This window comes from Notolabrus celidotus, chromosome 3 (assembly GCF_009762535.1).
Source record: "Notolabrus celidotus isolate fNotCel1 chromosome 3, fNotCel1.pri, whole genome shotgun sequence".
Lineage (NCBI taxonomy): Eukaryota > Metazoa > Chordata > Actinopteri > Labriformes > Labridae > Notolabrus > Notolabrus celidotus.
In genome coordinates this window covers 21142090-21170005 of record NC_048274.1, presented here as the reverse complement: position 1 = coordinate 21170005, position 27916 = coordinate 21142090, and the positions used below count along the sequence as shown (strand labels likewise).

Here is a 27916-nt window from a genome sequence, read left to right as displayed (position 1 = left end):
ATGGATCACATGGAAATTTCTTACCCATAGCTCCAGGTAAAGTAGGAATAATGCCATCATCAGACACAGTCACACTGAGTTATCATGTGGTTTACCAAGAAACAAATATAGTATGTGAACAGCTACAATAAGAGTAGAGCTTTATTTGTTCAGTATCTCCAGAGTTTACTGATAGCTGTTCATATTATTCTCTAAAATGCAAATCTGCCGTTATAATCTCAACCAAAAAGTAAAAAGGGGATGAAAAAGATTAAAGTCAAGTGATGGTGGTTAGAAATTACAGTTATTAACTTTGTTAACAGAAGTAAAGTTATGGCCATGTGTCAGCCTTTGGGTCATGAGTTTGGGACTGGGAGCAAAGGAAATATTAAAATCAGTTAAGTAAAATTGATCAAATTTCTGCCATATTCTTTGACTGGATTTAACTTGATGGAGAGCAGCAGGCAACTGGAAAAATTCAGGCCAATTTCCTCTCGAGTTTTCTCGGGTGAAGTCAGCCACAAATAATGAAATATTGGCAAATCTACTCAAACGGACCGAGCGAAACAGAGAGAGGAGAGAAGGAGGGGGCATTACAGTGAAGATAACACAGCAGACATCCTGAAGAAATAACATGGTTTACATAAAAGTAAAACAACAGGCCCAAAGTTGAGGAAAATGTGATTCCATTTTCAGCTTCATTACTTTTGTTTTTTGACAAATGTCAGACAAATAACCTAGAAGCAAAATTGTTTCTTCTTGGATAAAGCTGAGAAGCAAATTCATAGCACTGTCACAGCTTGGAAGAAGAGCTGTAGATATTAGCAGTTCCACACATTCCTACTTTAAAACAAGATGAAACTGAACTGAAATTATTGTCAGCCCAATAACACTCCTATAAAGTTTTTGGCAAAAAGGCAAAAAAATGTGGAACATTTTGCAATTGCTTCTATGTTTTGAGCCATTTGAAAGTAAACGTGATAAAATGATTTGTCAACAGTTCCTTCATAAGAGCCGTTTGTCTAAATCAATGAGATAAAAAAAACTATTAAAGTTAAATTTGTCAGAAGAACTGTTTCAGTTGTTCTACATTCACAAAGATGTTCACTGTTTGAGAACATGATGAATGCTCTGAAAGCAGAGGAAGAATAGTAGTGTCCTTTGTGTATTACAACTGCTTAATTGACGATGACTTAAGCTGCAGGAGCTGTTAAAGGATCATTATAAAAACTATTAACCTTAGTGACTCAATGGGTTTCACTGAGCATCCGTTTTCTGCTCACATGTCCAAAGAGTAATTATCACAAGCAGAGAGGTGCACAAGTTATCTCCTCCGGTCACTTCAGTACCCTGAAGTTGTTACAATTAGAAATACACTATTTGACATTCCCATTCCATCATTTTAATTACAACACAGCATTAAATATTTTCTGTTTTTCCTTTACTTTATTAAGTCTCTGTCTGTTGGATTCTTCTTCATCCTCATATAAAATGCCACCTCTATCACTCTCCGCTCAGTCCCACTCCTCTTCATCTCTGTAAGGGTTGTCCTCTCTCGGCGGCTCCTGAAACCTGATGTTTGCCAGCATTTCCCTCATCGCCACCATCAGACGGTCCACCTCCTGATTCAGCTCCTGGCCAGCTCGTGCCACCTCCATGTCACCCTCCTGCCTCGGTCCACCCTGAAAAAAAGAAGAGATGTCAGGTTAATAAAGAAATGGTAAGTCTGTAAGTACAAACTGTCACTGGTCATGCTAAACAAATTCTTTAACATCTTAAATCACCCTGTTGTTTTTAGGATTCCAGAGCAATCATTATCTAACATTTGTGTATTGAGCAAAGGATCTTAATACACAGCTGTTGGTTCTGATTGGTCAAAATCCAATGACAACAGTGAACAGCAAAAGTTATGCCACGGAAAACCTGATTACACGTGTGAAAAAGAAAAGAAATCAATCCATGAAAAGGAGTCTTGAACATTTTTTCTCTGCCTGATGACACAGTGATAAAAACTTTAGTGTCAGTCTCAGGTTGGTCTTGAGAGTCAGGAAATAATGAATGGGCACAAATGGGAGAGCAGCCTGAGGAGCTACTGAACCTAAACCATCTCTGATACAGGGAAAGAGGAGCAACATCCTGTTCTGTAATCCAGGCAACAGCAGCAGAGCTGGTGAGAGCATCTCTAAATTGCCAATCTCTGCATAGTACCATCAACCATAAGTGGTAGTGATAAAAGCAACAATTTTAACCGTTTGGACATTTGCCTCATTTATTTTTGAAGGTGTGAAAACTACAAATCTCTGGGAAGAGCTGAATAGGGACAGGAACGTCAACAGAAATATTTCTGCTTGTGTTAAGGTGCATTTCGACCAAGAGTTCCGGGATCTTTTAGCTCCCAGAACTACTTTCCCCAGAACTAAAAGGTTCCTGTGCCCCCATTGTTGTCTGCGTTTCGACCGTGGGCTGAAGTCCTGGGTAGATTGTGCAAATCAGACCAGTGACATATGGAGAAAAAAAAAAAAAATTAAATAATATTTTGAAATCTTAATAAAAAACTAAACTAGTATGCATTCCCAGGAACTCCCTCTGTGTTTCAACAACTGTGTAAACTCCACAAACACCATTACGTTCAACTGAAAGTCCCAGGACCTTTGAAAAGTACTTCCCCCCCCAAGCAGGGGCTTTTCAGTGAGGAGATCATCTACCCCTGAACTAAATTTGGACCATGGAGCTTTGTTACATAATATCCAGATATGTGACTTTATTTTATCAGATTGGCTCAACTGCATTTCTTCTCTCCATATGGTATCTCTTAATAAGTGAACAACTTAAAGAAGATAGATGGAACTTATGGAATCCGGCTGCCTGTTGACAGTAAGCATGTACAGCTGATCCATTACAAGCTCTTTGCAGGAGAGGACATAAAATATTTGTTTAAGTAGGTGCAGATGCTTTATGCTACAGACTGGAAACTAACAGAACAATGAACGATGGGCAATACTTTGGACTGCAACTTGAACATATTCACCTTTACCTAACATTTATGTCTGTCAAAGCCCCCTGGTGTACCCAGTAGCTGTGATTACAAGCTGTTATAACATTTACTGTACCTGATAACAGGACCAAAGCTGCCTCTTATGGTACTGAAGGAATCTTTCAAATTGCAATGCTGCTAAGTTTTTTTTAGAGAAACCGAAAAGTAAGTCTATTGATATAAGTTGAATCAATGTGTTGCTCTCAGATCATTACACAATTGCAAATATTAATGCAGAAGATGTTTTTGGTGCTATGTACATTGCTATCTTTGAGCTTCTTTGTGTTTGCTTGAGAAGAACAGCACTCATTGATACGCAGCTCACCAGGGTTAGAGATAGACCGAAGTGTTTTTTTCAGGTCCGTCACGATACCGATTATTAGTGGTCAAGGAGGCCGATAACCGATATTTGGAGCCGATATTCAAGTGGAAGAGCACGTCTGTGTTGCGGCCGTAAATAGTGCAAAAATGAACAGACTTTCTGGCAGCAAATTAAAGTGCTGAAAAAATACAAGTGGAGCGTACACCTAAACCGAAGTGAGTGCTCGGGTTGGAATCTTTCAAAATTCAATAAATCAGGTGGCAGAAATCACAACATCTGCAGAAACAACAGCCTAGCTTGCGCTCCATTTCTCCTGCAGTTTCTCATTGGCTGATTGGCTGTTGCCCGTGCCGTGGCTCTGCGTGTAACCAATCAGATGGTTTTGTGGGTGGGACAATGCTGGAGACAGAGTAGTGACATCAGACAGAGAGGCGCTGCATCAGAGCCAAAATAACCCAGTTTTAAATTGATCTCTTATCGGCCATCGGATTTAAAAAAAAAAGGCAGATGCTGATACGCCTAAGAATGCAGAATATCGGCGCCGATAAGCGTCAAAATGTGGAATATCGGCGAGGAATATCGGCCCAGTCAATAATCGGTCTATCCCTAATCAGGGTACCTTTGATCATGATCCAAAATAATTTTTTTCTCCTAAAAGACTACCATTTGGGACATACTTTAAAGGTACATAAACGTACGTGCTGACACACATAACGGTATTGTTATTCAGTGTTTTGAAGCTCCGTATGTCTGAGGATATGCTGCCTTCTTCTTTGTTGAAGCAATACTATCCCACACTCAGCTTTTTAAGTAATACGGTTGCATGTGAAAAGTGGTGCATGATTTCCTCGTTTATAAAGTCAAGCATCAACCTTTGTTGAAACATATAATGCCATCACTGTCTCCTAAAAGATTTTTCCACTTTGGTAAAGACCATTACAAAGAGTAAGCCATTGATGTTTTCAAGACCACAGATTCACACTGCTAATCAGTTCTTCATCCCCTAATTCTCTTCTGAGGATTGGCTGCACTAAATTAGATGTTAAAAAATCAGATAGCTAGGGTCCACAGTTATCATGAGACTGAACCTGGAGAAGTGACATCAGATCAAAGTGGTAAAGTATGCATTTGTGCATTCTGAAGTTCTCAAATGTAACTGTAACAATATTTAAGCGTGCTTTGTATCATGCTGAGGTCCATGTTTTCTTGTTAAAGGGTAAGTAAAGATCATCCTAGTGGTTTTAAGAAACCTGTACTGATTGTTGGTAAGAGATAGCAATCTATCAACACAAACTCCAGTCTTTTGAAGTGCTTTGTACACCACAATGCATAACTCTGATGTGAATGACTCCCGCTCTCTTTTATACCCTCCTCCCAAAGAGCGGCACGATGGGTCTTTGTGAAGCCTGTTAGGAAAGTTAGATCTATGTCCAAACTCAGTCTACTAAATAAACATCTGAGTAATCTGTTTATATCTATTTATTGCCACAGCAATGGTGTCTACATTCAGCTGTGAAGCTCCGAGAGCTGATATTATGAAATGATCACATAAAAAGGCCTCAGGTGAGTTAATGTGTGGGACCTCTTGTTCTGTGCACAGTAAACAGTACACAGTAAAAGACTTAACTGCAAGGAGGGGAGAGTCAACATCCTGTTCTTTCGTCTGTCAAAAGTGATCAGGATCCATTAGACTTATCTCTATGAGACATTGTGCTCATAGCCATGAGGTCTGAGTGTATATTTGTCCTCCCACACACACAATATCTGCTAAACTGCAGTCCATCATGAGGGAATGAGGCTGAAGCAAATAATGTAAACACACACGTGTATCTGAGGACAGTATGATTGAGGATGAGACTGCGGTTTGATTTAAATTATATCACATCCATATGAAACCACCAATAAATCTGTAGATTTAAAACCAATTGGTGTTTTTTTTTTCCCCACAAAACTGCAACAAGCAAGTCTCTGAACTAACCAGCCAGATAACTTTCTAATGACTTTTGTGAACTTTTGGAACAAAGATGTACATCTCATGTCTTAGGAGACTCTTGTGGAATATTTTTTAAAGCCTGATAATCCTCCTGCTGTTTTCTTAACTATCAACAGCACTAAAGGAGAAGCTTTTCTTTAGATAACAAAACCAAAGGCTCTTCTAGACTGTGTGCTGTAAACCGCACCAGATACCGACCCTGCAGCAGCAATGGCGGACATTCAGAACAAATACATATCAACAATAAATTGCATTGCTGGTATATATTTTTTGCATGTGTAGGTCATAAAGAGAGATCAACATTAATTTCAGTTTGTTTCATAGGATAGCAGATCTTCACAGTATGTTAGATTAATGTGCTCTCATAAAACACAATCATGTTCTGGAGATTTTTTCCTATAAAACAGGTCACATTTAAGCTTGATTAACCCCATGTCTTTTTAACTTGGCCTCATAAATCAAGCAATCATTCCAATAAAATTTTAGGACAGAGACAGAAAAGTCACATTCAAAAACTTTATGAATGTTGTTATTGTTTTGTTGTTCAGTAACAGAGAGAAACGGTGAGACAGGATTAGCTGGAACAAGGTCATATGCCTTCTTTGATATTTAGCAGTTGTCATCCCCGTAGGGTAACTGAGTCTTTGGAGGAAATATTCCATAAGTAAAGGATGTGGTTCTGATGTTTAACGAGTTCAGATTTTCCCACTAGCCCCCAGGGGCTCCCGCTATACTGCAATGATGCATACATTGTTTTAGTATTTGTTGAACAACACCTCAAACCAAATGTATGTGCTGCTTCAAAATTTTAGACAGAAAACACAATTTGGAAGGAAGAATCTGGCAGATAAGATAATCAAAATGATAGTTTTTAACTTTATCAGATGGAGCAACTGCAGGACAGATCATGGTGAGTTATTCATAAAACCAAGTCGTAAAATAAGTCTTCTTTGAATGTAGCACTCATAGTTGTTAATCACATGATTTCCCCACATCCACACCACGGGTTCTTTATTATTGTCCCACAGTGTTTCTATTTCTGAGCAACATTCATCTTCAAATGACGTCGCTGAAGCTTGCTCTTGAAGTTGAGAAAAAATGGGTTTAAGATGTTAAAAGTGAGTGTAAACAATCATTAAGAGCTTTTACTATGGCAAATATAATGCTCATTTATATATAATACTTGTTGAGATCATCTTGTAAATTTCACAGATATTTGTGAAATTGCAACAGAAACATACTGCACTTTATAATACCAACACTCTTGACATAAAAACACTGAAAATAAGTGTGTTGTGAGCTGTTTTAAAGAGTTAACATGATTTCCTCTCGAGTGTATATTCTAAATTTTAAGTTCTTTGATATTCAAGTTAGCTTGTCCAAACTGGCACTATATATCTGATGTATTTATACCATTATGTTGAGCTCAAATCTACCAAGTTTAAGTGTTTGTTTTACTTGAGTGTGTATTACTTGATTCTGATTGGTTTGCTATGAAGAACAGACCATTGACAAATGGATATGGCTCTAATCATGCTGTACTCATATTAATGCTCAGAAAGAAGTCCAGACAATTTGACGTCCGTTTGTTTAACTTTACAGCAAGGAATCCAAGAAAGGAGACGGAAACAGCAGAGAAAAGGCAGGAGAGGCACAATAACTGTAAGCTATAAGAGATACATCTACACATTTGAAAGGTGTTGACCACTGAATAAGATACAGAACATTTTTCTGATAAATTGAAAATAAAATGGAATAAACTCTGACAGTGTCAAGGCAGAAAACTCAATCAGGTGCTGCATTGATTCATATGACACAGATCATCTTGTTCTACTACACCATCAGTGGAAATGTTCAGTTTAATGTGAGTAATAACAACTCAGTTAGCTCATTTTAAGAAGGTTACAGAGTTAAATGTTAGTGTAGGCACAGCTCAGACTGCGACTGTTGTGGACGATTTTCAACAGAAGAAATGTGAGATTTTTTTAAAACAATAAAATCATTGCCAGATTCATATTTAGTGCAGAAATATTGATTCCTTAGAAGTCAGAAGGCGTGCAAATAACAACCCACTTACTGTGCATTACCCATAATAAAGCATAATAGAAAACAGCAAACATCAATTCAGCTATAGGTTATACTTTAAATACTCAATCTATCTTGATTGTTTGATGTAACTCACCTGGAGGTTGAAGTTTGGCAGCAAAGATCGAAAAAACAGGGAGAGTGTGCTCTCATTTGAGGCACCAACATGCTGCCTGGAGACGATAAACACACACACAAAGAAATATTGTCAAATTGAAAAAGCAATCTGGGGATAAAAAAGCTGTTGGTTTGTGGACAGCAATATTTTCTGCTCTTTGTTTGCTAATGCACAAAAGGAATTCATGAGCACAGATGTAAAGGTCCCTCTTTACCTCTCTGGTCGGGTGTATGACATCACTGAGTCCAGTGGAGGCAGAGGGTCAAAGCTCATCACAGGCTGACTGGTCACGTCCTGAGAGTGTCAAACAAACAAGCAGGTTTAGGGTCACTTTCTCAGTGATGCATGATTTCAGAGATACATAAACTCTCCAGGGGAAATGGACAGGGATAGGCTTTCAACAGTCGTCTAAATAATAAAACATCCTCATCCCACCTGTCAGCACCAGAATAAACAGTTGTTAAACAAATTATTAGTGTTAGGATGCCTATCAAAAAGGGATGTAATGATATATCGCAAATCAGTAAAAAAAATCGATACAAATAAGGGTGGATTAAAATCAATTCAACAGAATTTGTATCTGGATATTATTCTTAAACAGTAGAAGGCGCTATTATTTCCAAAGATCGATCAAGGAGAATACTTGAAATTTACATCCCTAATTTAAAGAGATTTACCTTATATGTTTTAATATTTAATACTTTCATTTGGGAATCTTTCACTTTCCATTTCTCTATTATTGTTCTTAATTTTTCAAGCAAGGTATTTTTGTACAGTCATTTTTAGTTTTTTTGCAAGGTACTGAAAAAAAGTGTGCAGTGGTTTTATTTGAGTTACAACACACCTTAAAAATGAAAAAGGATTACTTTGTTTACAAAGAAATATAATAGAACAAATATATATTGCAACTGTCCATATCTGAGAATTGAAATAAAATAATACATTTTTAAAATTTGATTTCAGTCCAGTTTTTTGAAAATCGTTGTGAAATGATCGTGAAGCAAAAATCGGGATTCAAATCGAATCGTGGGTTGAGTGTATCGTTATATCCCTACTATCAAATATTGTGTCTAAGCTGTAGCACAGCCACCCGCCACTAGCCAGGGCTGTAGCTAGTGATGGTAACTGCTTTAATGCCACAATGCTCTATGAGTTGGATGTAAAAAAAACACAGGTGACAGATAGCATTCTGCAGCGCTGTGTTCTGATTGAGAAAATGGAGATGCAGTTAGATGTAGTCTGTGTCTGGATAAACTGGCATATAACGACTAGGCCAAAGTCCAGTACATGCATGTAAACGTTAACTAATAGCTAATGGTAGCTCATCTTAACCCCACTCCTTAAACCAGATTGGCTTGTGTAACTGTGTTAAACAGATTGTGCTCAATTTCAGCTTTTCCATCTCTCAAAGTCTTGTAAAGATAGTCTGAATGGCACAGTGCTCATGATGGGCCTTTCATTCAATATGGGTGTACACAAAGTATTAACACTTCATAATATTGTTTTTGCCAAACTGCCTGTAATTTTGCTTAATGAATGAAACCTATATTTAAAATTAATGAAACTCCTTTGAAATATATGTAAAATATTCAAAATATTCTGAGCAAAAAAAAGTTCCTGGACTTTTCCTCAGGTGTTTAAAAAAAAGAGCCCCAAGGAGGTTTTTCTAATCACATGTTTTGAGGCTGAACCGGGGTCATGACCTCAGAAAGATAGCATGGACAAACAGCTGTAACAACACAGATATAGCATGGTAGGGGTTAATTTTAGGAGCATTTTTTTATCGTTTGGATATTTAAACATGAACATTTTTTTTATATGGACAGGATTTAAAACCTGCTTCTGCCCCTCACTCCTCTGGTGTCTATTAATGACTAGTTTAACAAAGTTATGACAGGTGATCTCACTAGAGGTAGACTTGAGGTTGCTTCTTTGATCTCCGAGAGGAGGACATGACGATGAATGTTCCTCGGTGCACTTTGGTACCTCTGCTTTCTCCTGGAACAAAGAGAGATCATGGTTCAATGCTTCAATTCAGCATTAAAGCACACAGCAGTGGACTTGTGGCAGTAGAGCAGCTCACTGAGATCTTACTTGTTCTGACAGTCCTCCACCAGTGGGTCTTTGGCATCAACTCGACGCAGCACCTCTTTCACAGACTCTTCCAGCCACAGCATTACTGCTGCCTCCCTCCACAGGCTGCAGGTCCTCCCCACATACAGTGAGGTCAGCTCAGACAGTGCTGCAGGTTGCCTGGAAACATAAGGTAGAGGGGGGAGAATGACTTTCAAGCTTTTCTTAGTCAGGATGGAAAAGGTATAGAAAATGTAACACAAAAATATATCTAATAGAATGAATACAACATTAGGGTAAAAATAGGCCATGGAAGGTTATATAGCTATGAAAAAAAGTGTCCGTTACACTAAATGAGCATAGATGGTTGGAAAATGAAAGTATACTACTATATTGTGTAGCTATAAAGGGCTAATTGTCAATGTGTTTTTAAATGCTTAATTGTCAACGGTTTAGAAAACAGAGGGAGTATACATTACCCTATCTGACTCTTTGGGCCAAAGAAGGCATGTGAGGTGACTGTAGCGTCTGGCTGCACAGTACACAGATCCAGCAGAGGCATCAAGACTGCAGAAAATATATTTACAGTAACATCATTAGGATACACATTTACAACTTCCCTGATGTCAATTAATTTGCAACTCATAAAATTTAAGGGATTTTATAGGAAATACTTTTAGTCATGCTGTAAACGTTGTGAGAAAAGCAAGAGGGGAAATCATGCCAATTATCTAACCTCCAGGGAACATGATGAGAGCGTTCTGCAGCATCACGTCAGCTTTGTGTCTCAGTTTGTTACTTTCTTCGGGATCCAAATCTTCCTGTTGACTGAGATGGTAATGGCAAAGTGCAGAGGAGAATGCAAAGTTTGGCAGCTGGGACAGATTTCTGTGTACCTGAAATGCATAAACAAACATTTCCTACGTCAGATTGACAACAAAGCACTAAATTGGCATAGCAGGAGCCACTCAAATTAATCTGCAAGCATGTGCTTATAATTAAAAACTTTACCTCCCAGTCTTGATATAACTGGAGGAGGGACTGGTACTCTCTTGAGCGCAGCGTCAGGAAATCAATGAGTAGGAGCATGCAAAGTGGGTCAGCGTCTGGGTCCAGACTAATGAGAAGGAGGAACACAAGACCACAAGCAAATGATTAGTACAAAAATATGAATTCCAAATTCCAGGGTTGTGGAACATAGATCACAACAATCCCAGCCTGTAAGATACAGTTAATGCTTTCATATATGCACAAATAATTTTTCCGGCCAGCCCCCTTGTAAAAGTTCTGATGCTGGGGTGAGCTGTTGTGTGAACGCAGCAGGGAGTATTTAGGGAAATTCGCCATGACAATGGGGATTGATGATGTTTACATCATGTGATCGGTGTTCTGTCAAGTTTTGCAGCTTGGTCAATAAATGCTTCTGCAGCATACATCCATCGTAATGGTTGTCTGGGTTAATGGGATGAAACAAAACATCAACAGAATGTGACACTGCCCTATACTCACTCCTGCTCTCCAGTATGTTTGGTATGTTGAATGACTCATAGTATTGATACAAACACAAAAACCCTTATCAAAGCATACGACTCTGTTGCTACATCTGCAAACTAAAAAAACCTTTATTGCAATCATTGACAACAACATGGGGGTTCATTTTCAAATAAACACACATACCTGGGATTGAGAGAAACAGAAAAAAAGAGAATAAGAAACTAGGTAAAATTACGGTGGCCCTGAGAGCTCACAGCACTGCAACTTAAGAAAACACATGCAAAAAGACAAAGCACAAGCATATTAAGAAAACATCTTCATCAACTTGACAACGCATGTGCAGCATTTACAAAAACGCGCTGCAAATAGACCACAACACAACACATTACAAAAACGCGCTGCAAATAGACCACAACACAACACATTACAAAAACGCGCTGCAAATAGACCACAACACAACACATTACAAAAACGCGCTGCAAAGACCACAACACAACACATTACAAAAACGCGCTGCAAATAGACCACAACACAACAGAAGTGTTTCCAGAGGACACTTACAAGTGATGCACACTTCCGGATATGCTTGTTGACGCGGGTTTTGAATCGGAGTGCTAGTTCTCTTACCGTCAGTGGTGTTGGAAGTGAGATAAAATAAGTAAGTGTTTTTGATTTATTTTAACATTGTGACCGCATGATTTACTCTATTGCAGTGATCACTGTTAAACTATCGTTAGCCTTTTGTTTGTAATTAGCCTGCCAATTCTAATAACCTGATAAAATAGAGTAAATCATGCGGTCACAATGTTAAAATAAATCAAAAACACTTACTTATTTTATCTCACTTCCAACACCACTGACGGTAAGAGAACTAGCACTCCGATTCAAAACCCGCGTCAACAAGCATATCCGGAAGTGTGCATCACTTGTAAGTGTCCTCTGGAAACACTTCTGTTGTGTTGTGGTCTATTTGCAGCGCGTTTTTGTAATGTGTTGTGTTGTGGTCTATTTGCAGCGCGTTTTTGTAAATGCTGCACATGCGTTGTCAAGTTGATGAAGATGTTTTCTTAATATGCTTGTGCTTTGTCTTTTTGCATGTGTTTTCTTAAGTTGCAGTGCTGTGAGCTCTCAGGGCCACCGTATAAAATATTCAGTAAAACAAATGGAGGAGAAAAATAAATCAGCATCAGCAGTTTTAATCTTGAATAAGATTGTCAAACATTACATCATGACTTTGGCGTGCTTTTCATGTCATGTCCTGCCTTATCTTTCTGCAAAACATAAAAAATTAATGACTTTGACTTAAATCTAAATGTTCAAATCTTAAGTTGCAACAATTTGTAAGAATCACGTCAGATTCAAGCTGAAATATATTTTGCAACATTATTAAATTACTTCCTCTACTTTGCTGTAAATAAACGGCATCAGAAACCAAATGTAATTTAAAGACACCATCTGTTGCCTCTCAGAGTTCATTTGCAGCTTGGGTAGCTGACTGACTTAGGTAGCCACAGAGTGGCTTTGCTCCAAGTTGCTAGTCTGCTGCTCTAAAACTGTCACTTGAGATAGTCGTGAATTAAGTTCTCTATTTACGTACCTGGTTCCCCCTCAAACTATGCATTTAATATGATCCAAAAATGGATGCATGTTTCAAAAGTTACAGTTCTCATTACTGTTCTTTACAAAAGGGGACTGACAGTTTTAATAACATCATATGTCTGGCACTTCTTCTTCTATTTAAAACTTTGGTATCATTCATGCTGGATGTTATAAGATAACAGTGATTTAGACTCTTGTGGTCGTAGAGCGACAGCTGTCAGCTTTTATTGCCACAGTCTTGCTTTACAAAAAGACCAGAACACAACAGTCATGAGGTCTGTAAGCCAGACTTTGATCAGAGTCTGAGATAAGCACTGACCAATAAATGAAGCAGATGTAATGCTCAAATGCTCGAAATGCTGTAATGCCAGACTGGTGGCAGCAGTGTGTTGGAACACTCCTCTTAGTGTGTATAAAACCTTAAGTAAATGCCTCTGTAGTGTTAGATGGAGGCTTTTAGGCTATATATATATGAGCACTGGATTTTGCTGTCAGTTTAAAATCATGTTAACAGGAGTAACGTCTCAGACCAGCAAACTGTCTCACTATGTCACAGTTTATAAGGAGGTAATCAAATTTAAATTCCTTTGATAAATAAAATTTTTGTCTGTAAGTACCAGAAGTTAGACATCAACATTTTCAGTTGTTTTCCACTTAAAAATCGATATATCGGGTATGTTGTTGATCAGCATCAGTAGTCACACTTGTTTAATGATCACAATGTAAAGCACAAAGAAATCATTTCACACGACTAACTGTTACATGTGGACTCTGCATGAGCAGGATTAACACTCAGAAGACAAACCTTAGAGTTGAGTCAACAATCTTCCAAGTCCGATGACTATTCACACTGATTATATTCATGGAAAAAATGTCCTTCTTGTTTAGAAGATGCATGTGATCTTATGTAATGCTTTTCAAAGAAGCCAACTTGTGTCTTTCTTTGCTTTTATGGGGTTTATTTCCTTTTAACTCTATTGGTCAGTTTTTACAGGGCTGGCGTATATCTTGTTCCTTTTTATTAAAGCTCCTGTAAGGATTTTTTCTCTAGTTGTAAAACCGATTAAACGGATGCCGTTTTATGGCCTATAAAAGCAAAAAAGACCATCAGCAGGAAGCTTGACATTATCTGTATAATGTAGTCATGCCTGTTACCGATGCTATCTTGAAGGTTTAACAGCATATTGCAAAATCAGCCTTTGTTTATATTTCCCACAGCAAGGATCCAAAGTGAATGATACACAAGGACAAATTATACCAAGAAGTTTTGCATACGAAAATGATTTAGCTAAGAACTTCAACACATTGTGGATTGATGATGTTTATCATAATATTCACTGGAAACAAGTCAAAACTTCTTCTGTGTACTTTGTCCCTGACATAAATTGTACCCTTTTTTCAGACAAAATTTGCAACACTTTGAATGGTAACTCTCAAGAGTATAATCAAATCTCTATCAGATTCATAGAAGGCTTGATTGATTTTCCAGCATCACCAGAGGATATCAAAAATAAAAAAAATGGATAAACTAGACACTATACACAATAGAGAACCATTTTCATTGACAGCATTACAGAGCAACAGAGTTTTTCTAAAGGTTAAACGTAATCGTTTTCACTGTTAAGACATGATTATAACTTCGAAAAGTTGATTTCAGCAATCTCGATTTATTGAAAAATGGAAACATAAAGGTCAGACCAGCAGGCCTGTGGACCTTTCATGAATCCAGGGTTTAACAATGGAAGACATTTAGCCAAAGAACTGCTGCCACAAAATACTTTGCATGTCTAAAGGGATAGTTCTGTTTTTTGAAGGTAAATGAAGAATTTTTCAATAGTTAGTATATTAACCAAAGGGGATCCCAGTTGGCTCTGCCCCTTTAAGAAACCGGTAGAACCAGAACTGGAGCTGGGCTACTTTCCGCTGCACACAGGGTCAATTCTACCATGTAATCTAGCTGATTTAAAGTTGATCTAAGCGTACTCTATGTTTGGAATTTTTTCAGCACTTTACTTTGTGGTCAGAAAGCTGAATAGTTTTTGCACTATTGGTGGATACAGCATATATAAGTTTCTCAGTGAAATGATCAACTGTTTGAGTTTGTGGTCTCTGAGAGATACAATAATACAACCAAAGTAAAAATGAAGTGATTCTGACAGTGACGATGACTGTTTACTGAACGAGACTCAGCAGACTGTGCTAACTGGAGAGCTGGACAGATTCCAAGTTACCTGGTGGTGCAGATGTGGCAGCCGTAGCTTTCTGGGTTCTAGAGCATGGGCTCCAAGTTTACACAAGTAGGGCTTGTAACAACAGTACTTCAGCGTCTTACCAACATTCTTCAATTTTCAGAAGTTAAAGCAGAAAAGCAGAAAAGCAGATAAAGCTGAGTGTAAGCATTTCCTCTTACCTCAAGATCAGTTTGCAGTATTCCAAAGCTGTTCGTGGGCAACCTCTCTTCTCAAGGAACATCATGTGTTTGTAAAGAGCCAGATAAAAAGCCCTGCAACAGAGATTACTGTGTCAGGGGATAGTTGGGGCACTCTAAAGAGGTTTAACACAGAAACTCTAACCCAGTGATCCACTTTTATCTCACAAAAGCATTGTTGTTAAAGAAAAGCAAATAAAACGAGGAAATAAGAAAGTACCGACCTGTTCTCTGGCCTCAGGTAGTCAAGTCTGCTGGTTCCTGATGTCAGACTGAATAGAGGATGAAAAGCACACTCAAAGCTGTACATGGCCCTCTCTGAGGAAACAAGACAAAATCATTATTAGTGCAATAATAAGCATGTTTCAGATAGACAACACAGGTTATGTCAGTTGAAACTGTTAGCAGCACAACATTGTGTTTGGTGCCTAGGCTCTGAGCTCATCAGTGCTTGTAGTGTTATTTAACATGCAGTAATTTGAGGACGTCATACTATCTTCAACCCCCTAACCAGAGCCTGCAGGTGGATGCTGGTGAGGTACTGGGGCTGAAAGTATGAGCTCAGTATTGGTACAGAGCAGTGGGGGCAAATGGCAGAACAGAGGCAATGACCCGAAATCTTGCAGCTTAAAAAGACGGATGAAGAAGTACATCTGTCAGGTGATAGTGACCCACATCCAGTGTGAAATCAGCACAGCTCGAATTGCCTGCTTGAACTAGCTCTCAGGCATCATTTCATCAGTTAATCCACAAGAGCAAAGACACAATGAAACCAAAGCATATCTAGTAAGTCACATTAATATAAGCATGACTTCACATAGCAAAACAACAACGCATGTGCAGGAATGTGTTACAAATGTTCCCAATCACAAACCTGTGTCTCACCTACGGGACTTTACATAGCAAACTGAATCACTTCTCTGTATTATGTCAGAGTTCATGTGGTGGCATGTTATCACACCAGAAATGAGACAAACCTTTTGTTGAATAACCCTTTTGGTTTTCTACATTATCCATTTTGCCAATCCTGTTACTTGCAGGGCCTGTGGTCTTTAACCAAGTTGTACTGTTCTTTGCATGGTGCATGAAGCCCGGATTCTTGACAATGACTCTTTTTGTCAAAAAAGTACAATCAGCACTCATCGAGTTTGATAAAATAGTGATATCTTGATTCATTTTAACAGGCAAGAAAACGTGATCTCTCAATACCAGGATGAAGCTAACGACCTTGAGTGCCCACTGTTTTGAGATTAACCTAACGTGTTTGGAGCGTATAGTTGCTGTATTTAATAAACCATCCACTTGCTTTAACCCTTCTGTTATGTTCGTTTCTCTGGAAGAGCAATAATGTTCCTGGGTCAGTTAGACCCGGGGCATATTCAATTATCCATAAGTGTCAGAACCCCAAAAAATCCCAATACACATTTTTTAAAATCTAATTTTAACTCCATTACTGACCATTTAAATCAAGATTTAGTCCATTGATGTTTTAATTCTCACAGATCATGGTTCAATGAGGATAACTGACTCATTTTTCATTCAAATTCATGTTAAAACTTTTTTTTAATATACATTGGAAAGCACTAAATATAAATACAATAGTTTTACATGACATAGATTTTTGTTTATTTTATTTTACATTTTTATTATTTATTTATTTTTATGAAGTGATGTTGATAAATTAACACGACACCTCTTCTGTCACATGCTCCCAAGATTTTGATGCTGCATTTAGCTGGTTTGGAAGGCATATATTGCCTGAAATGGACTTTTAAAAGGGTCAATTTGACCCACAACATAACAGGAGGGTTAAACTAAAAACATGTGTAATGTTTCTGAATGAACTAAGTTCTAATTATATGAATTGTGCTTCAACCAACACCTGAAAAGTTAAACATTTTTAAGAGAGAACAATGTTAATATCTAGGTATTTCATCTATTACTAACTTAAGAGGGGGGAAAATACACTGTCAAGGATTTTGTGCATGCCTGTAAGTTAGAAAGATTAAATGTAATTTAATAAAGAAATAATAATATTAAAAATGCTAACTCAGTTCTAACATTGAAATGGTTAAAAACTGGAAAGAGCAAATGCTCTCTTATGTGCACAGAGATCTAGGCTGAATCCCTCTCCAAGGACAAACAAGACATGAACCAATCTAAAAAATATATACAGCATGTGTCTGGTCTGCCTACCCATGAGGAAAAACAGACTTTGACTTACTATAGAGTATTAATGTCAAAAGGGGGTTGTTTTATTTAATGTAAAACTTGGTAAAAGGATTACACTTGAAAAGAAGGAGCTTGTGTATCGAGCAGGCTCCTTTTCAGCAAGGAAAAACTATGCAGTCAGCTTAGAAAACTGACTTCAATATAGTGGAATCCTGTTGTATTTCCAGAATCACAGCTTGAAGATTTCTTGTGTAGTTTTTTTATTTCTTCTTCAAGTATCAACAGTGATGTTGTTGTTTGAGAAAGTATGTTAATGGAATAAAATGTCGATGCTCACCAATGAGATCCCTGGCCATCTCCTGATCCTCTTGAATGCGGCAGACATCAGAGAGCTGCAGCAAGGAATCGATGTGGTACGGATTCAGCTGCAGCAGAGCCTGGAATGAAGAAAACAACAGAGAATGGTTGAATTTATAGAGCTCCATGAGACTGTAATGTCAGAGTAGACAATATATTTCCTAGAAGGTGGATTACCAAGCGGGGCATAGATCAAAATAAGAAAACAATGCATGAACATCGATCACCTGTTTACCAAGAAAACACTGAGGCAATGGAAAAAATATTCAGTCTACACTAATATTTTCTATACTGTTCTTATGGGTATTAAATAAGAGTAAACGTAAGTCATGATGTCCACTGTACATAATGTGAAGCAAGTTATCCTGAATTTATTTTTTGGATTTGTTTATTTCATGCTCAAGGGAAATGTTCCTTTACAAAGAGTAAGATAATATTGGGCCAAATACTAAGAAAACATAAAGTTGATGGTTAAGTATAATTACAACCCGATTCCATAAGAGTTGGGACGGTGTGTAAAATGCTGATTAAAACCGACAGATGGTTTGTAACATCATCAACAACAGCTCAAACTGAAAATTTTTAGTGTTTTATGAAACTATATGATCATAAATTTGATGCCAGCAACATGTTTCAAAACAGCTGGGACAAACTTGTAAAAAAAACAAAACAACCAAGGGGAACATCTCCGAACATCAATTTGCAACAGGTTAGGAACGTGATTGGTTATAAAACGGGCAGAGGAAAAGAGAGAGGAGGTCTCTTTGACAAGTAAAGATGGGAGGAGGTTCACCACTATCAAAGAAGACTTGGACAAGTTTAACTTTCAAACTTCAGAAACTGGTCTCTTTAGTTCTCAAATGTTTACAGACTGCACTTAGAAGAAGAGATGATGCAACACAATGGTAAACATGTTCCTGCCTCAGCTTTTAGGAAACATGTTGCTTGCATCAAATTTAGTGTAAGCGTGTTTTTTAAAATAATGAAAATATAATTTTTCAGTTTCTTTGCACTATTTTCAATTAAATGTACAATTTAAAGGATTAGCAAACCATCAGATTTGTTTTTATCAACATATTCCACAACACCCCACCTCTTATGGAAATACGGTTGTGAACTAATTTTTCATGTCCTAGAAAAACAGATAAGAAGAAGGAAAAAGGAGGGGAAGATAAAAAATAATATATAAAAAACTGTAAATCATGCCTACTTATGTTAAAAAGACTGTAAATTGCAAATATACAGAAACATATCTCCCCATATATAAAGTCTATGTTTATACACATATGCCAGACAAGCCAGTACAACAAAATCTATGGGTATTAAAAGACTAAACAATTTCCAGCCATATCTTCCTTCTGTTGGTTTATGTATTTCTTCTTTTAAGAATAATCAACAACATTCGGAAGTGTGGCAGCGACAAGATTATGGGGTCAAAAACCTTTTTTCATCTATTTTTGATGATGGGAAAAAATAAAAACACACCATGAAAAACATTTTTAAATTCTCTATGCAACTTTTTCCCAACCCCCTTTTCCACCAATACAAGGAAAAAGAGGACTTTTATTAAATAGGCCACTGTTTTCACTTGCTTTTAAGTCATTTACATCTCTTACTGGTGATTTATTAACATAGTGGTAAGCATGTCTCTTGGCTTAACATGTTAAATAGAACATATGTGCGCATTAGTTTGCATTGTGAAACAGGAATCATATGGTTGTTTCTTGAAGTTTAAAAAAAGGTCATGAGTTCACTCTTGGCCTTTGTGTCTTAAAAGTGTAAAGAGTCAAAAACTGCTGTATATGAATGAAGTCGAGAGATAATATCTGTTGATTTGAAGATTTAAGGGGGCGGTTTCAGTCAAGAACGGAAAAAGATTTAGATGGAAAACATTATTCACTAAACGCTCTGGGACCATTCATGCAGTCCCATGTCATCCATTGCATTACATATGTCTGGCTACATTAATGCTGATGAGGAAAACTTTATCACTGACATCAAACTGCATCAGAAAGATTAACTTGTTTTTTTACCACAATGTTGTTGGGATCCATGGATTCAACAGCATCCAGAAACTTGAACTGTACTTGCTGGTAGTCCCGGCCGTGCTCAAAAGCGAAGTAATGAATGCCGTCCTTTGACTGCAGTAAGGTCATTGAGATTCCTGTAAAGACCCCAAGCAGAGTTAAGAACAACCACGTTTGAAAAAAGGAGAGTACACAAGGTGACAATTTGATTAATCGTCTTCTAGCTCCCAGTGAAGACTGAATAGTATTTTCTGCTTGAGATGAGATCTTGATCTGAAACCCTGGATTTTAGCGTAAATGTTACATCATTAAAGCATTTCAGACATCTCACAATTAGAGCCCACCATAGTTCTGAGAAGATGAATGTTTTCAAAGAAGCTGCAGTCTGAGTGAGTCAGTAAATTTCTGAATGATGAACTATGTGTTCTGATGTGGATTAAATGAAACCAAAGTTAGAACAAAAAACAGAGATTACATAACACATCAAGTGGGACTTTCAGTGTGAACACAATGAGAAAGTATTTCTGATGACGTGTGTACAACAACAACAACAACAACATTCAGCCTACTTTGCATGTAAAGTTCATATTACACGTAACTAACTAAAAGAAGTCTTAATTAAGAAAACAACAAACCGCGGAAACTTTAACAATATGCCCACGTTAAAACTCTTTTCCATCACAAACTGGAAGTATAGATGGAACTGAACTTTGGTTCATTTTACAGGTTCATATTCTTATTATTATGGAGGTAGTGAAAAGCTTCCATGAGTGATTAATTGCTGTTTGTGCATAGTTAAGATTACAAGGGACAGAGGAATTCAGATGTACGAGGAGTGGTTTGTGCCCTTGTCAGTATGAATGATGACAAATAAAAGCAAAAGACACAAATGCTATAATTTGCTTTATGAGAGGATAAACTATTACATAAAAATTTATCTCATTAACAATGACCAGAGCATTTGAAAATGTCTCAATTATGTGTGCTGGACTGTGTGAGTACTGGGGTAAACAATTCCTGCAACTTGGGCAGAAAACTTTTTTATTTTGAACAACAAATAAAGATTATTATTATTATATATTATATATTTCCAATTCTATTACACTCATTGTATTTATAATTCATATGCTACTATGAAAAGGACAACTTTAACTATCAAAAAAGGGCAATCACTTAAATGTGTAGATATTCAGTTTCAGCATGACACATTTCCAAAAAGCTGACGACTATTGTTCACATGACGGGGAGAGCCTACCTGGACGACTAAATCGAGGCCAGCTGTCTTTCGGATTGGTCATCCAGGTGCTGCGGTGAAACTGCCGGTTTCTCTGCCGGGGTCGGCTGAAAGAATTTAAAAAGAGAGAAGCACAACAACTTATTATCAGCATACAGATGGCGTCAAATTAAAATACACAACCTTTACATTTTTTATTTCTATTTACCTTTGATCCCCCTGAACAGCTCGAGCTCCAAAATACCTTTTCAGCTCTGTCTCTGGGTTGAGATTCCTAAAGAAATGACACAGGAAAAGAAGGAAAAATCTTAAAGAGACAGCTGACAATGTGACCCAGCTGAGGAAAAACCTCACAAGACACAATCTGTGTCACTTAGATGTTTCATATACTGTAGTCAATGTACGCTCTAACTCTAGAACACAGATACAGCAATAAAAAGCATAACCATACTAAACCAGCAGCACACATACTGAAGGCAATACATTACAGACAATAGTTTATGGCTGTACATGTACAAAACAGATTTTTTTTTGTAAATCTGTCTGATGTTTTCCCTGCTTTCTTTGTAGTCATTGGGATTGAAATTATAATCTACACATACACCTTTCATTACAGTAGGACACCTTTTTTTTCGTGTTCAATGACACAAACAGAAAGAGAAGAAACGAAAAAAGAGGAAGGGTGAACTATAGATTCATCATATATTTACTTATCTGTAAACACATAATCACACATGATATTATGTGCATTTATACAACAAATAATCATCCACATATTGTATATCAGTATCTACAGTGAGGGATAGTGTAATGTTACTTTGAGAATGTCTGTTTATTCGTTTATCCAGTATGTGCATGCATCTGTTCATTTGAAAATGACTTTGTTCATCTACATTCATTCATGGTCTATTTAATTCAGTAGGACAATGTCTTACAACTCCATAACTTCTTTCCATAAGTTATTCTCTGAGAGAATTCTGTCTTGTTGTTTTCAGACATTAACTATTGCTTTTTAGCCGATAGCTAGTTTAGCCAGCCACTATTTGTAATCATGGCTATCCATGCAACTGCTCCATGTAAGAATTGGTCTTGATCATGCTGTAGCTCTGGTGAGGATTTTCCAAGAACACTAAAAATCCGTGCAATAAGTTAAGGCCCAAATTATTTCAAAATCCTAAATTCTCTTCAAAAAAATCTAAGTTGATTGTTTTTGAAAAGTCTGGTCTCTTTGTTGTTGACAGGTGCTATTACTTATGTCTAGTTGTTTTTTAGAGTTATAGATATTTCTGACTAAGTGCTTTTTTCTTCATGACTTAGTTTTTTTTTTTTTATCATGCTGTAAAACTATTTTGAACTTAGGAAAACAGCATTTTATGACTGATTGGAAATTCAGTCAGTTAAAAAATTAACTGTGAAAACTGTAATTTTCATCCCATTTAATCCGCACAGCACAGACTGACAGCAGACTGACATGGTCTGCTCTGACATCACATGTAAAGTAGTCTGAGGTAAAACATAGTTTTGAAAAACTGATGCACTGTTGTAAATCCCCCAAGGTGGACAGCTTTGTTCAAAATGAGCTTGCTTTTCTTCTGAGCTGAGCTCCGCCACATGGTGCCAAAAAGAATAACAGGGAAATATCCCACAGTGAGGCCTCTCATTTACTTCAGTCAGACGTTGACTTAATCATGACATGTCAGCAGCAATTTGGTCAAGAGCTTCTCTACTGTAGATTCCCAATTGAAATTAACAAAATGTGTAATTGTTTCTTTTTAAATCATTTAATGTTTAACATACAAGAATAAGACACAACAAAAAAAAAACAGTGTGATTATCACATCTTTTAGAGTCAATTATTTTAGTCAAAAAATACAAAATAATAATGAGATATGATATTGATATATTTATTTCTCTACACGAGGGGAGTCTGCCCCTTTGGCTTGCCACACTCTAAATTAATTTCATATGTATTGTATATAGACATTAACAACTTTAAAAACTATGGGACATCCCACATAAGGCATTTTTTGACCGCAGGAACTTTACCCCTGAACTACGTGCGTTTTGACCAGGGGAACAAATTTAGTTCAGGGGTAGATAATCCCCCCCCCCCCGAAAAGCCCCTGCTTGAAGGGTAGTACTTTTCAAAGATCCTGGGACTTTCGGTTGAACGTAACGGTGTTTGTGGAGTTTACACAGTTGTTGAAACACAGACGAAGTTCCTGGGAATTCATACTAGTTTAGCTTTTTATTAAGATTTCAAAATATTATTTTATATCATTTTTTTTCTCCATACGTCACTGGCCTGATTTGCACAACCCGGGACTTCAGCCCGCAGTCGAAACGCAGACAACAATGGGGGCACAGGAACCTTTTAGTTCTGGGGAAAGTAATTCTGGGAGCAAAAAGACCCCAGAACTCTTGGTCAAAATGCACCTGTAAAGAACATTTTGACCTATTTTTTAACATCACAATCCTCTGAAGACACGCACTAAACGATTCCATATGAGCACAAGACCACACACTTCAAGTTTGTGAATTCCACAGACACTCGCATGATCAAACATGACTTCAGAAGATAAACAAACTTGGAAGGGCAATCAACGTCATCAACTGGCTGTCCTGGCATGTGCTCTATTTTGTGGAAAAGATGCGGAAAAGAATATAAGTAAATAATGCCACAGACTAGTCGTCTTTTTCAATATGGTATCAGTATACATTTGTGTTTATGTTTGCTGCTATGTATGATGGCTATAAAAGTAGGGAACATCTGGCTTGTGATGCAGTCGGCTCTCATTTGATATTGTGGGTATTCTGTAGGAGGAAGTCCAACCTGGAATCAACCCACTTGTGATTGTAAATATCAAAAGTTAATATTTATGATCACAGGTCGTGGAGGCCTCAATGCAGTCAAAAATAGCCGTATTGGCACCCCACACTTGATTATTCAGACATATGATCGATCACAACAAGCCCTGAGTCAGGTCACGCCCCCAGATCTCGGGGTAGGCAAAACAAGCATTAAATCTGGCCTAAATTTGTCAAGTCTGTGACCTGCCTTACCTGTGCTCCACATGTAGCACTGATCTTCTGTCAGGGCCTCCACAATCATCATTTTGCAGACTGAAACCATTAGACTGCTCCAAGTTCTGCAGTAATACATCAATGTCATCATCAGGTGCAGCCTCCTGGAAGTTAAAAGAAATTAAACAGGAAATTCAGTTGGACAAAAGTTGAGAATCAAAATCAGAAATCACTTTATTTATCCCGGGGGGGAGATTCAGTTTTATTGTAAGATAAAGATCATAAGACAATGTCGTTACCAGTGATGATGAAAAACATTTATACCTGATCATTATCTTATCGAAAAGTGAGGCTTTTCATTTAGAATTATAGTCTAATAAATGAGTGGCAGAGAAAATAAAAGATCACTTCTCATCAAATATACCTGTCCACCTTCTGATGTCACTTTTGTCTTCTTCTTTTTCTTCTTCTTTTTAACTCTGTCTCCAGACAAAGACTGTTTGGAGATGAGAAATGAGTTTGATACATACAAAGAAACATATTTTGTTAGGTCTAATCTGAACATCACAGAAATAAATCTTTCATGCAATGTGCATTCTTTACCTTTGAACTGGCTTCCTCTGATTTCTCAGCATCTCTGTTATCATCTTTTTCGGGGCCACTTGTTTTATTTTCATCTGGTTTCTCTGCCTCTTCATCAGGTGAGATTTTCTCTGCCTCGTTGTCGGTGTCACAGATCTAGAAAAAAAAGAAAGAGAAATTGCAAAGCAAAGTGAATTGAATAAAACCATGCTCATAGAATAGAATGACACTGCAATTTAACCATTTCTAGCATGGCGACATATTTCCCTGGACTTCCCTTTACCACAGTTATAACTACCTAGATGCAACACCTACTCATGGAAAAGTTGTGTATTCAACCACATCTTATTCACACCATCTTCCCATTATAATGACTGGATTCTGCCTTTTTTCTTTAGATCTTGACTTACTTCTCTTATCTTGAGGTAACAAAGCTGATTCTCTGATTGTAACAGGATAATTTTCTGGTAAACTATTAAGCAAAATACTAGGCTGGACAATGTGGAAGGCCAGACCATCACATGCCATGCTGCACATACCTAAGAGGTAAGTTAAATCAATTAAACTGTTTCAGTTCACCTATTACATTCTTCCACCATTCAATGATCTTTGTAAGAACAACAATCAGCTTGATTTTACAAGCTTTGAATACTTACAACTATTTACAAATGTGAAGGAGGTGAGGCTGGTTGCATCCTTTACATTTCGCAACGACCCATCTCCACATTTTGCCCAGAAGAATACAGTTTTAAAGGCTGAGTTACAGTATTTCTCAATTGCTAAAACACATTTCCTGACATCCACCACGCTTTTCTCAACACTATAAGCACAAAACCCAATTTTCAAACTACATTCAACAAACCACTGACTCATCCTGCAAAACCAAACAATGTTGTCAGATCATACCCCAAGTCAATCAAAATTAAAAACAATACTGAGCAGTCATTACACACTACATCAAAAAACTGAAAACACAATGCTCAGGACACGAAGCTGTAGAAATAATGTTTATTGTTAACAGTAGGCTAAATGAATGTAGCTCCTGTATACAGTAACAATAAAGTAAACACAACTATAAATGAGAAGAACATGGTCTATCTCAGTAGCTGTTCTTTGTCTTTCTTGATTTCGCTCCCCTCTTCTTCCTCCTTGACCACCTCACTCTTCCTCTGCCTCTCAGAATATATCTGACCACCTCACTCTTCCTCTGCCTCTCAGAATATATCTGACCACCTCACTCTTCCTCTGCCTCTCAGATTATATCTGACCACCTCACTCTTCCTCTGCCTCTCAGATTATATCTGACCACCTCACTCTTCCTCTGCCTCTCAGAATATATCTGACCACCTCACTCTTCCTCTGCCTCTCAGATTATATCTGCCCATTGTACAACCTTCAACAACCAGTGCTCTCTGAACTGGCTTATATTGGTTTCCTCACATCATTAGCCACAAGTGTGATCAGTTTTGAGTGGTTGTGTTTAAGCTGTGACACCTCTGCTTCAAATATGTTTCACTTTTGCTACCTGTGCTTACCATTATGCAACACAAGAGCATCACAGTGTAACATGTGTTATAAGGAGTGAGAATGTGTTTGAAGTTGTGTCTAACAGGTGAAAAGTGCTTATGGTTTTGCCAAAGGAGTGACTGATTCAATACATGGGTTCAGGCTTCTAAGGAATTTAATTCAGACAATAGGGTTTAGTGTTTTAGCAATTGAGAAATACTGTAATACATTTGCCTACAAGGTTGTACTCTTAACTTTCCTATTAGTTGCAGGTAACGCTGGTGATGTACACTTCTTCCCTGTGCTTTTTGAACGCAATTGAGACCTTGCTAGCAAACCTTAACCTCTTAATGAACCTGTTTAGTTCAACTTTAATGAGCTGAGGAATGAGCTAACGCCACACCGTTAGCTGGTGTTAGCTAAGTTTTGTCAACAGAGGGATTCACTTGGATTTAGGAAGGACCACATCCTGGTTTAATGTTTGAAGTTAAATGCTGCTCGGGGTATTATACCGCCATCTTACCAGTTCATAAATGTTGCTGAAGTTTTTCTGAGCCTTGTTCTTCTTCGACTTTCGGCTATTGGGTTTTCTGTCAACCGGGGGAGAAACATTAGCTGGGTCCAGCTGCTCCTCTTCCCCGGCTCCAGCCTGCTCCTCCGGGCTGTCACCCGAAGTTAGGTCCCCGAGGTCTAAGGCCTCCTGACCCCGCTGCTTTCCCTTTAGCCTTCGCAGAGCCCGGGTAGACATCTTCCACTTGTCATGGAAAACGTACACTTAAATGTTAGATAATAAAAGTCTTGTTTTCATTCGCTGACATACACTACAAGCCAATGTGATGAGGGTCCAAAGTATTGGTTGATTTATCTTCTTCTTCAAAGGGTTTAAACGTTTGTTTGCGTGACACTGCCCCCCACAGGACAGAAGGAGAATTGCATGTATTATTATTTCTATGGGCGTCAATCACATTGAACTCGACAAACTTATAAACAAAACATTCAGAACCTTAACAGAAGTATGTCTTTAAGCAAAAAGTTACAAAATAAAATACAAAATATTTGAAGATAAAAGGTAAAACACGAAAGAGAGGACATACGCAAACACAAGCCCTCAAAACTCCACTTAGTCCAAAATGCCGCTGCCAAACTCCTCACACACACCAATAAAAGGGAACACATCACACCAATTTTAGCCTCCCTTCACTGGTTGCCTGTGGGTTTTAGAGTTGATTTTAATATTGTATCACTCATTTTTAAAGCGATAAACGGACTGGCCCCTGAGTACCTACGTGTATGCCTTAAAATGTATGCCCCCAACTGCTGCCTGAGGTCTTCCAGTAGGTCCCTCTTGGAACTTCCAAGGGTGAAGTGGAACCAGAGGAGACCAGGCCTTTGCAGTCAGGGCCCTGTCACTCTGGAAGGACCTGCCAGAGGAGATCAGGCAAGCCACATCCTTGTCCTCTTTTAAATCTATTTTAAAAACACACTTCTTTAAATGTGCTTTTACTTCTAAACTTATCACTGGCTTTTTTATTTCTGCATTGTTTTTATTATTGTCTTTTACTTAACTCATTTTAGCTCTCCTTACCTTTGTCATGTGCTTTTGTGTTTTATCTCGCTATGTCTTGCACTCTGTAAAGCACTTTGTAAACATGTTTTTAAAAGGTGCTACATAAATAAAATGTATTATTATTAATTATTATAACACATTCAAATATTAGAATAATACAAATTAAAGTATCACCAATTTCAATTGAAATGCCTAAATTCTGAAGTATGAGATCAAAAATAAAGGAAAGAATAGATATTCAATTAGACATTCAAACAAGTGTAAAATATATCAAAATATCAGCATCAAAATTGTGTAATAATAATTAATGTAAATACAAATT

At 37.6% G+C, this 27916-nt stretch overlaps 1 protein-coding gene across 1 annotated transcript; it reads right to left on the bottom strand.

The window, feature by feature from the left end:
* Nucleotides 1-111: 111 nt before the first annotated feature.
* On the bottom strand, nucleotides 112-26931 carry tcf25 (transcription factor 25 (basic helix-loop-helix)). The gene is made up of 18 exons (XM_034680485.1): nucleotides 26551-26931; nucleotides 24543-24677; nucleotides 24364-24435; nucleotides 23979-24103; nucleotides 21124-21189; nucleotides 20937-21022; nucleotides 19688-19818; nucleotides 17635-17734; nucleotides 15350-15443; nucleotides 15108-15200; nucleotides 10616-10721; nucleotides 10341-10500; nucleotides 10084-10171; nucleotides 9626-9784; nucleotides 9439-9529; nucleotides 7746-7825; nucleotides 7511-7586; nucleotides 112-1661 (listed from the first exon to the last, which is right to left on the bottom strand). The coding sequence occupies exons 1-18, from the start codon at nucleotides 26773-26775 to the stop codon at nucleotides 1494-1496; spliced, it is 2055 nt and encodes a 684-aa protein (XP_034536376.1). The 5' UTR covers nucleotides 26776-26931; the 3' UTR covers nucleotides 112-1493.
* Nucleotides 26932-27916: the final 985 nt, after the last annotated feature.

Bases quoted from the DNA above. Each gene is read 5' to 3' on its own strand.
- tcf25 (XM_034680485.1), bottom strand. From the start codon at position 26,775: ATGTCTACCCGGGCTCTGCGAAGGCTAAAGGGAAAGCAGCGGGGTCAG. The intron at 24,436-24,542 runs GTAAAGAATGCA...ATCTCCAAACAG, and splicing joins CAGAGGAAGCCAGTTCAAAG to TCTTTGTCTGGAGACAGAGT. The intron at 21,023-21,123 runs GTAAATAGAAAT...AAATTCTTTCAG, and splicing joins GCTGTTCAGGGGGATCAAAG to CCGACCCCGGCAGAGAAACC.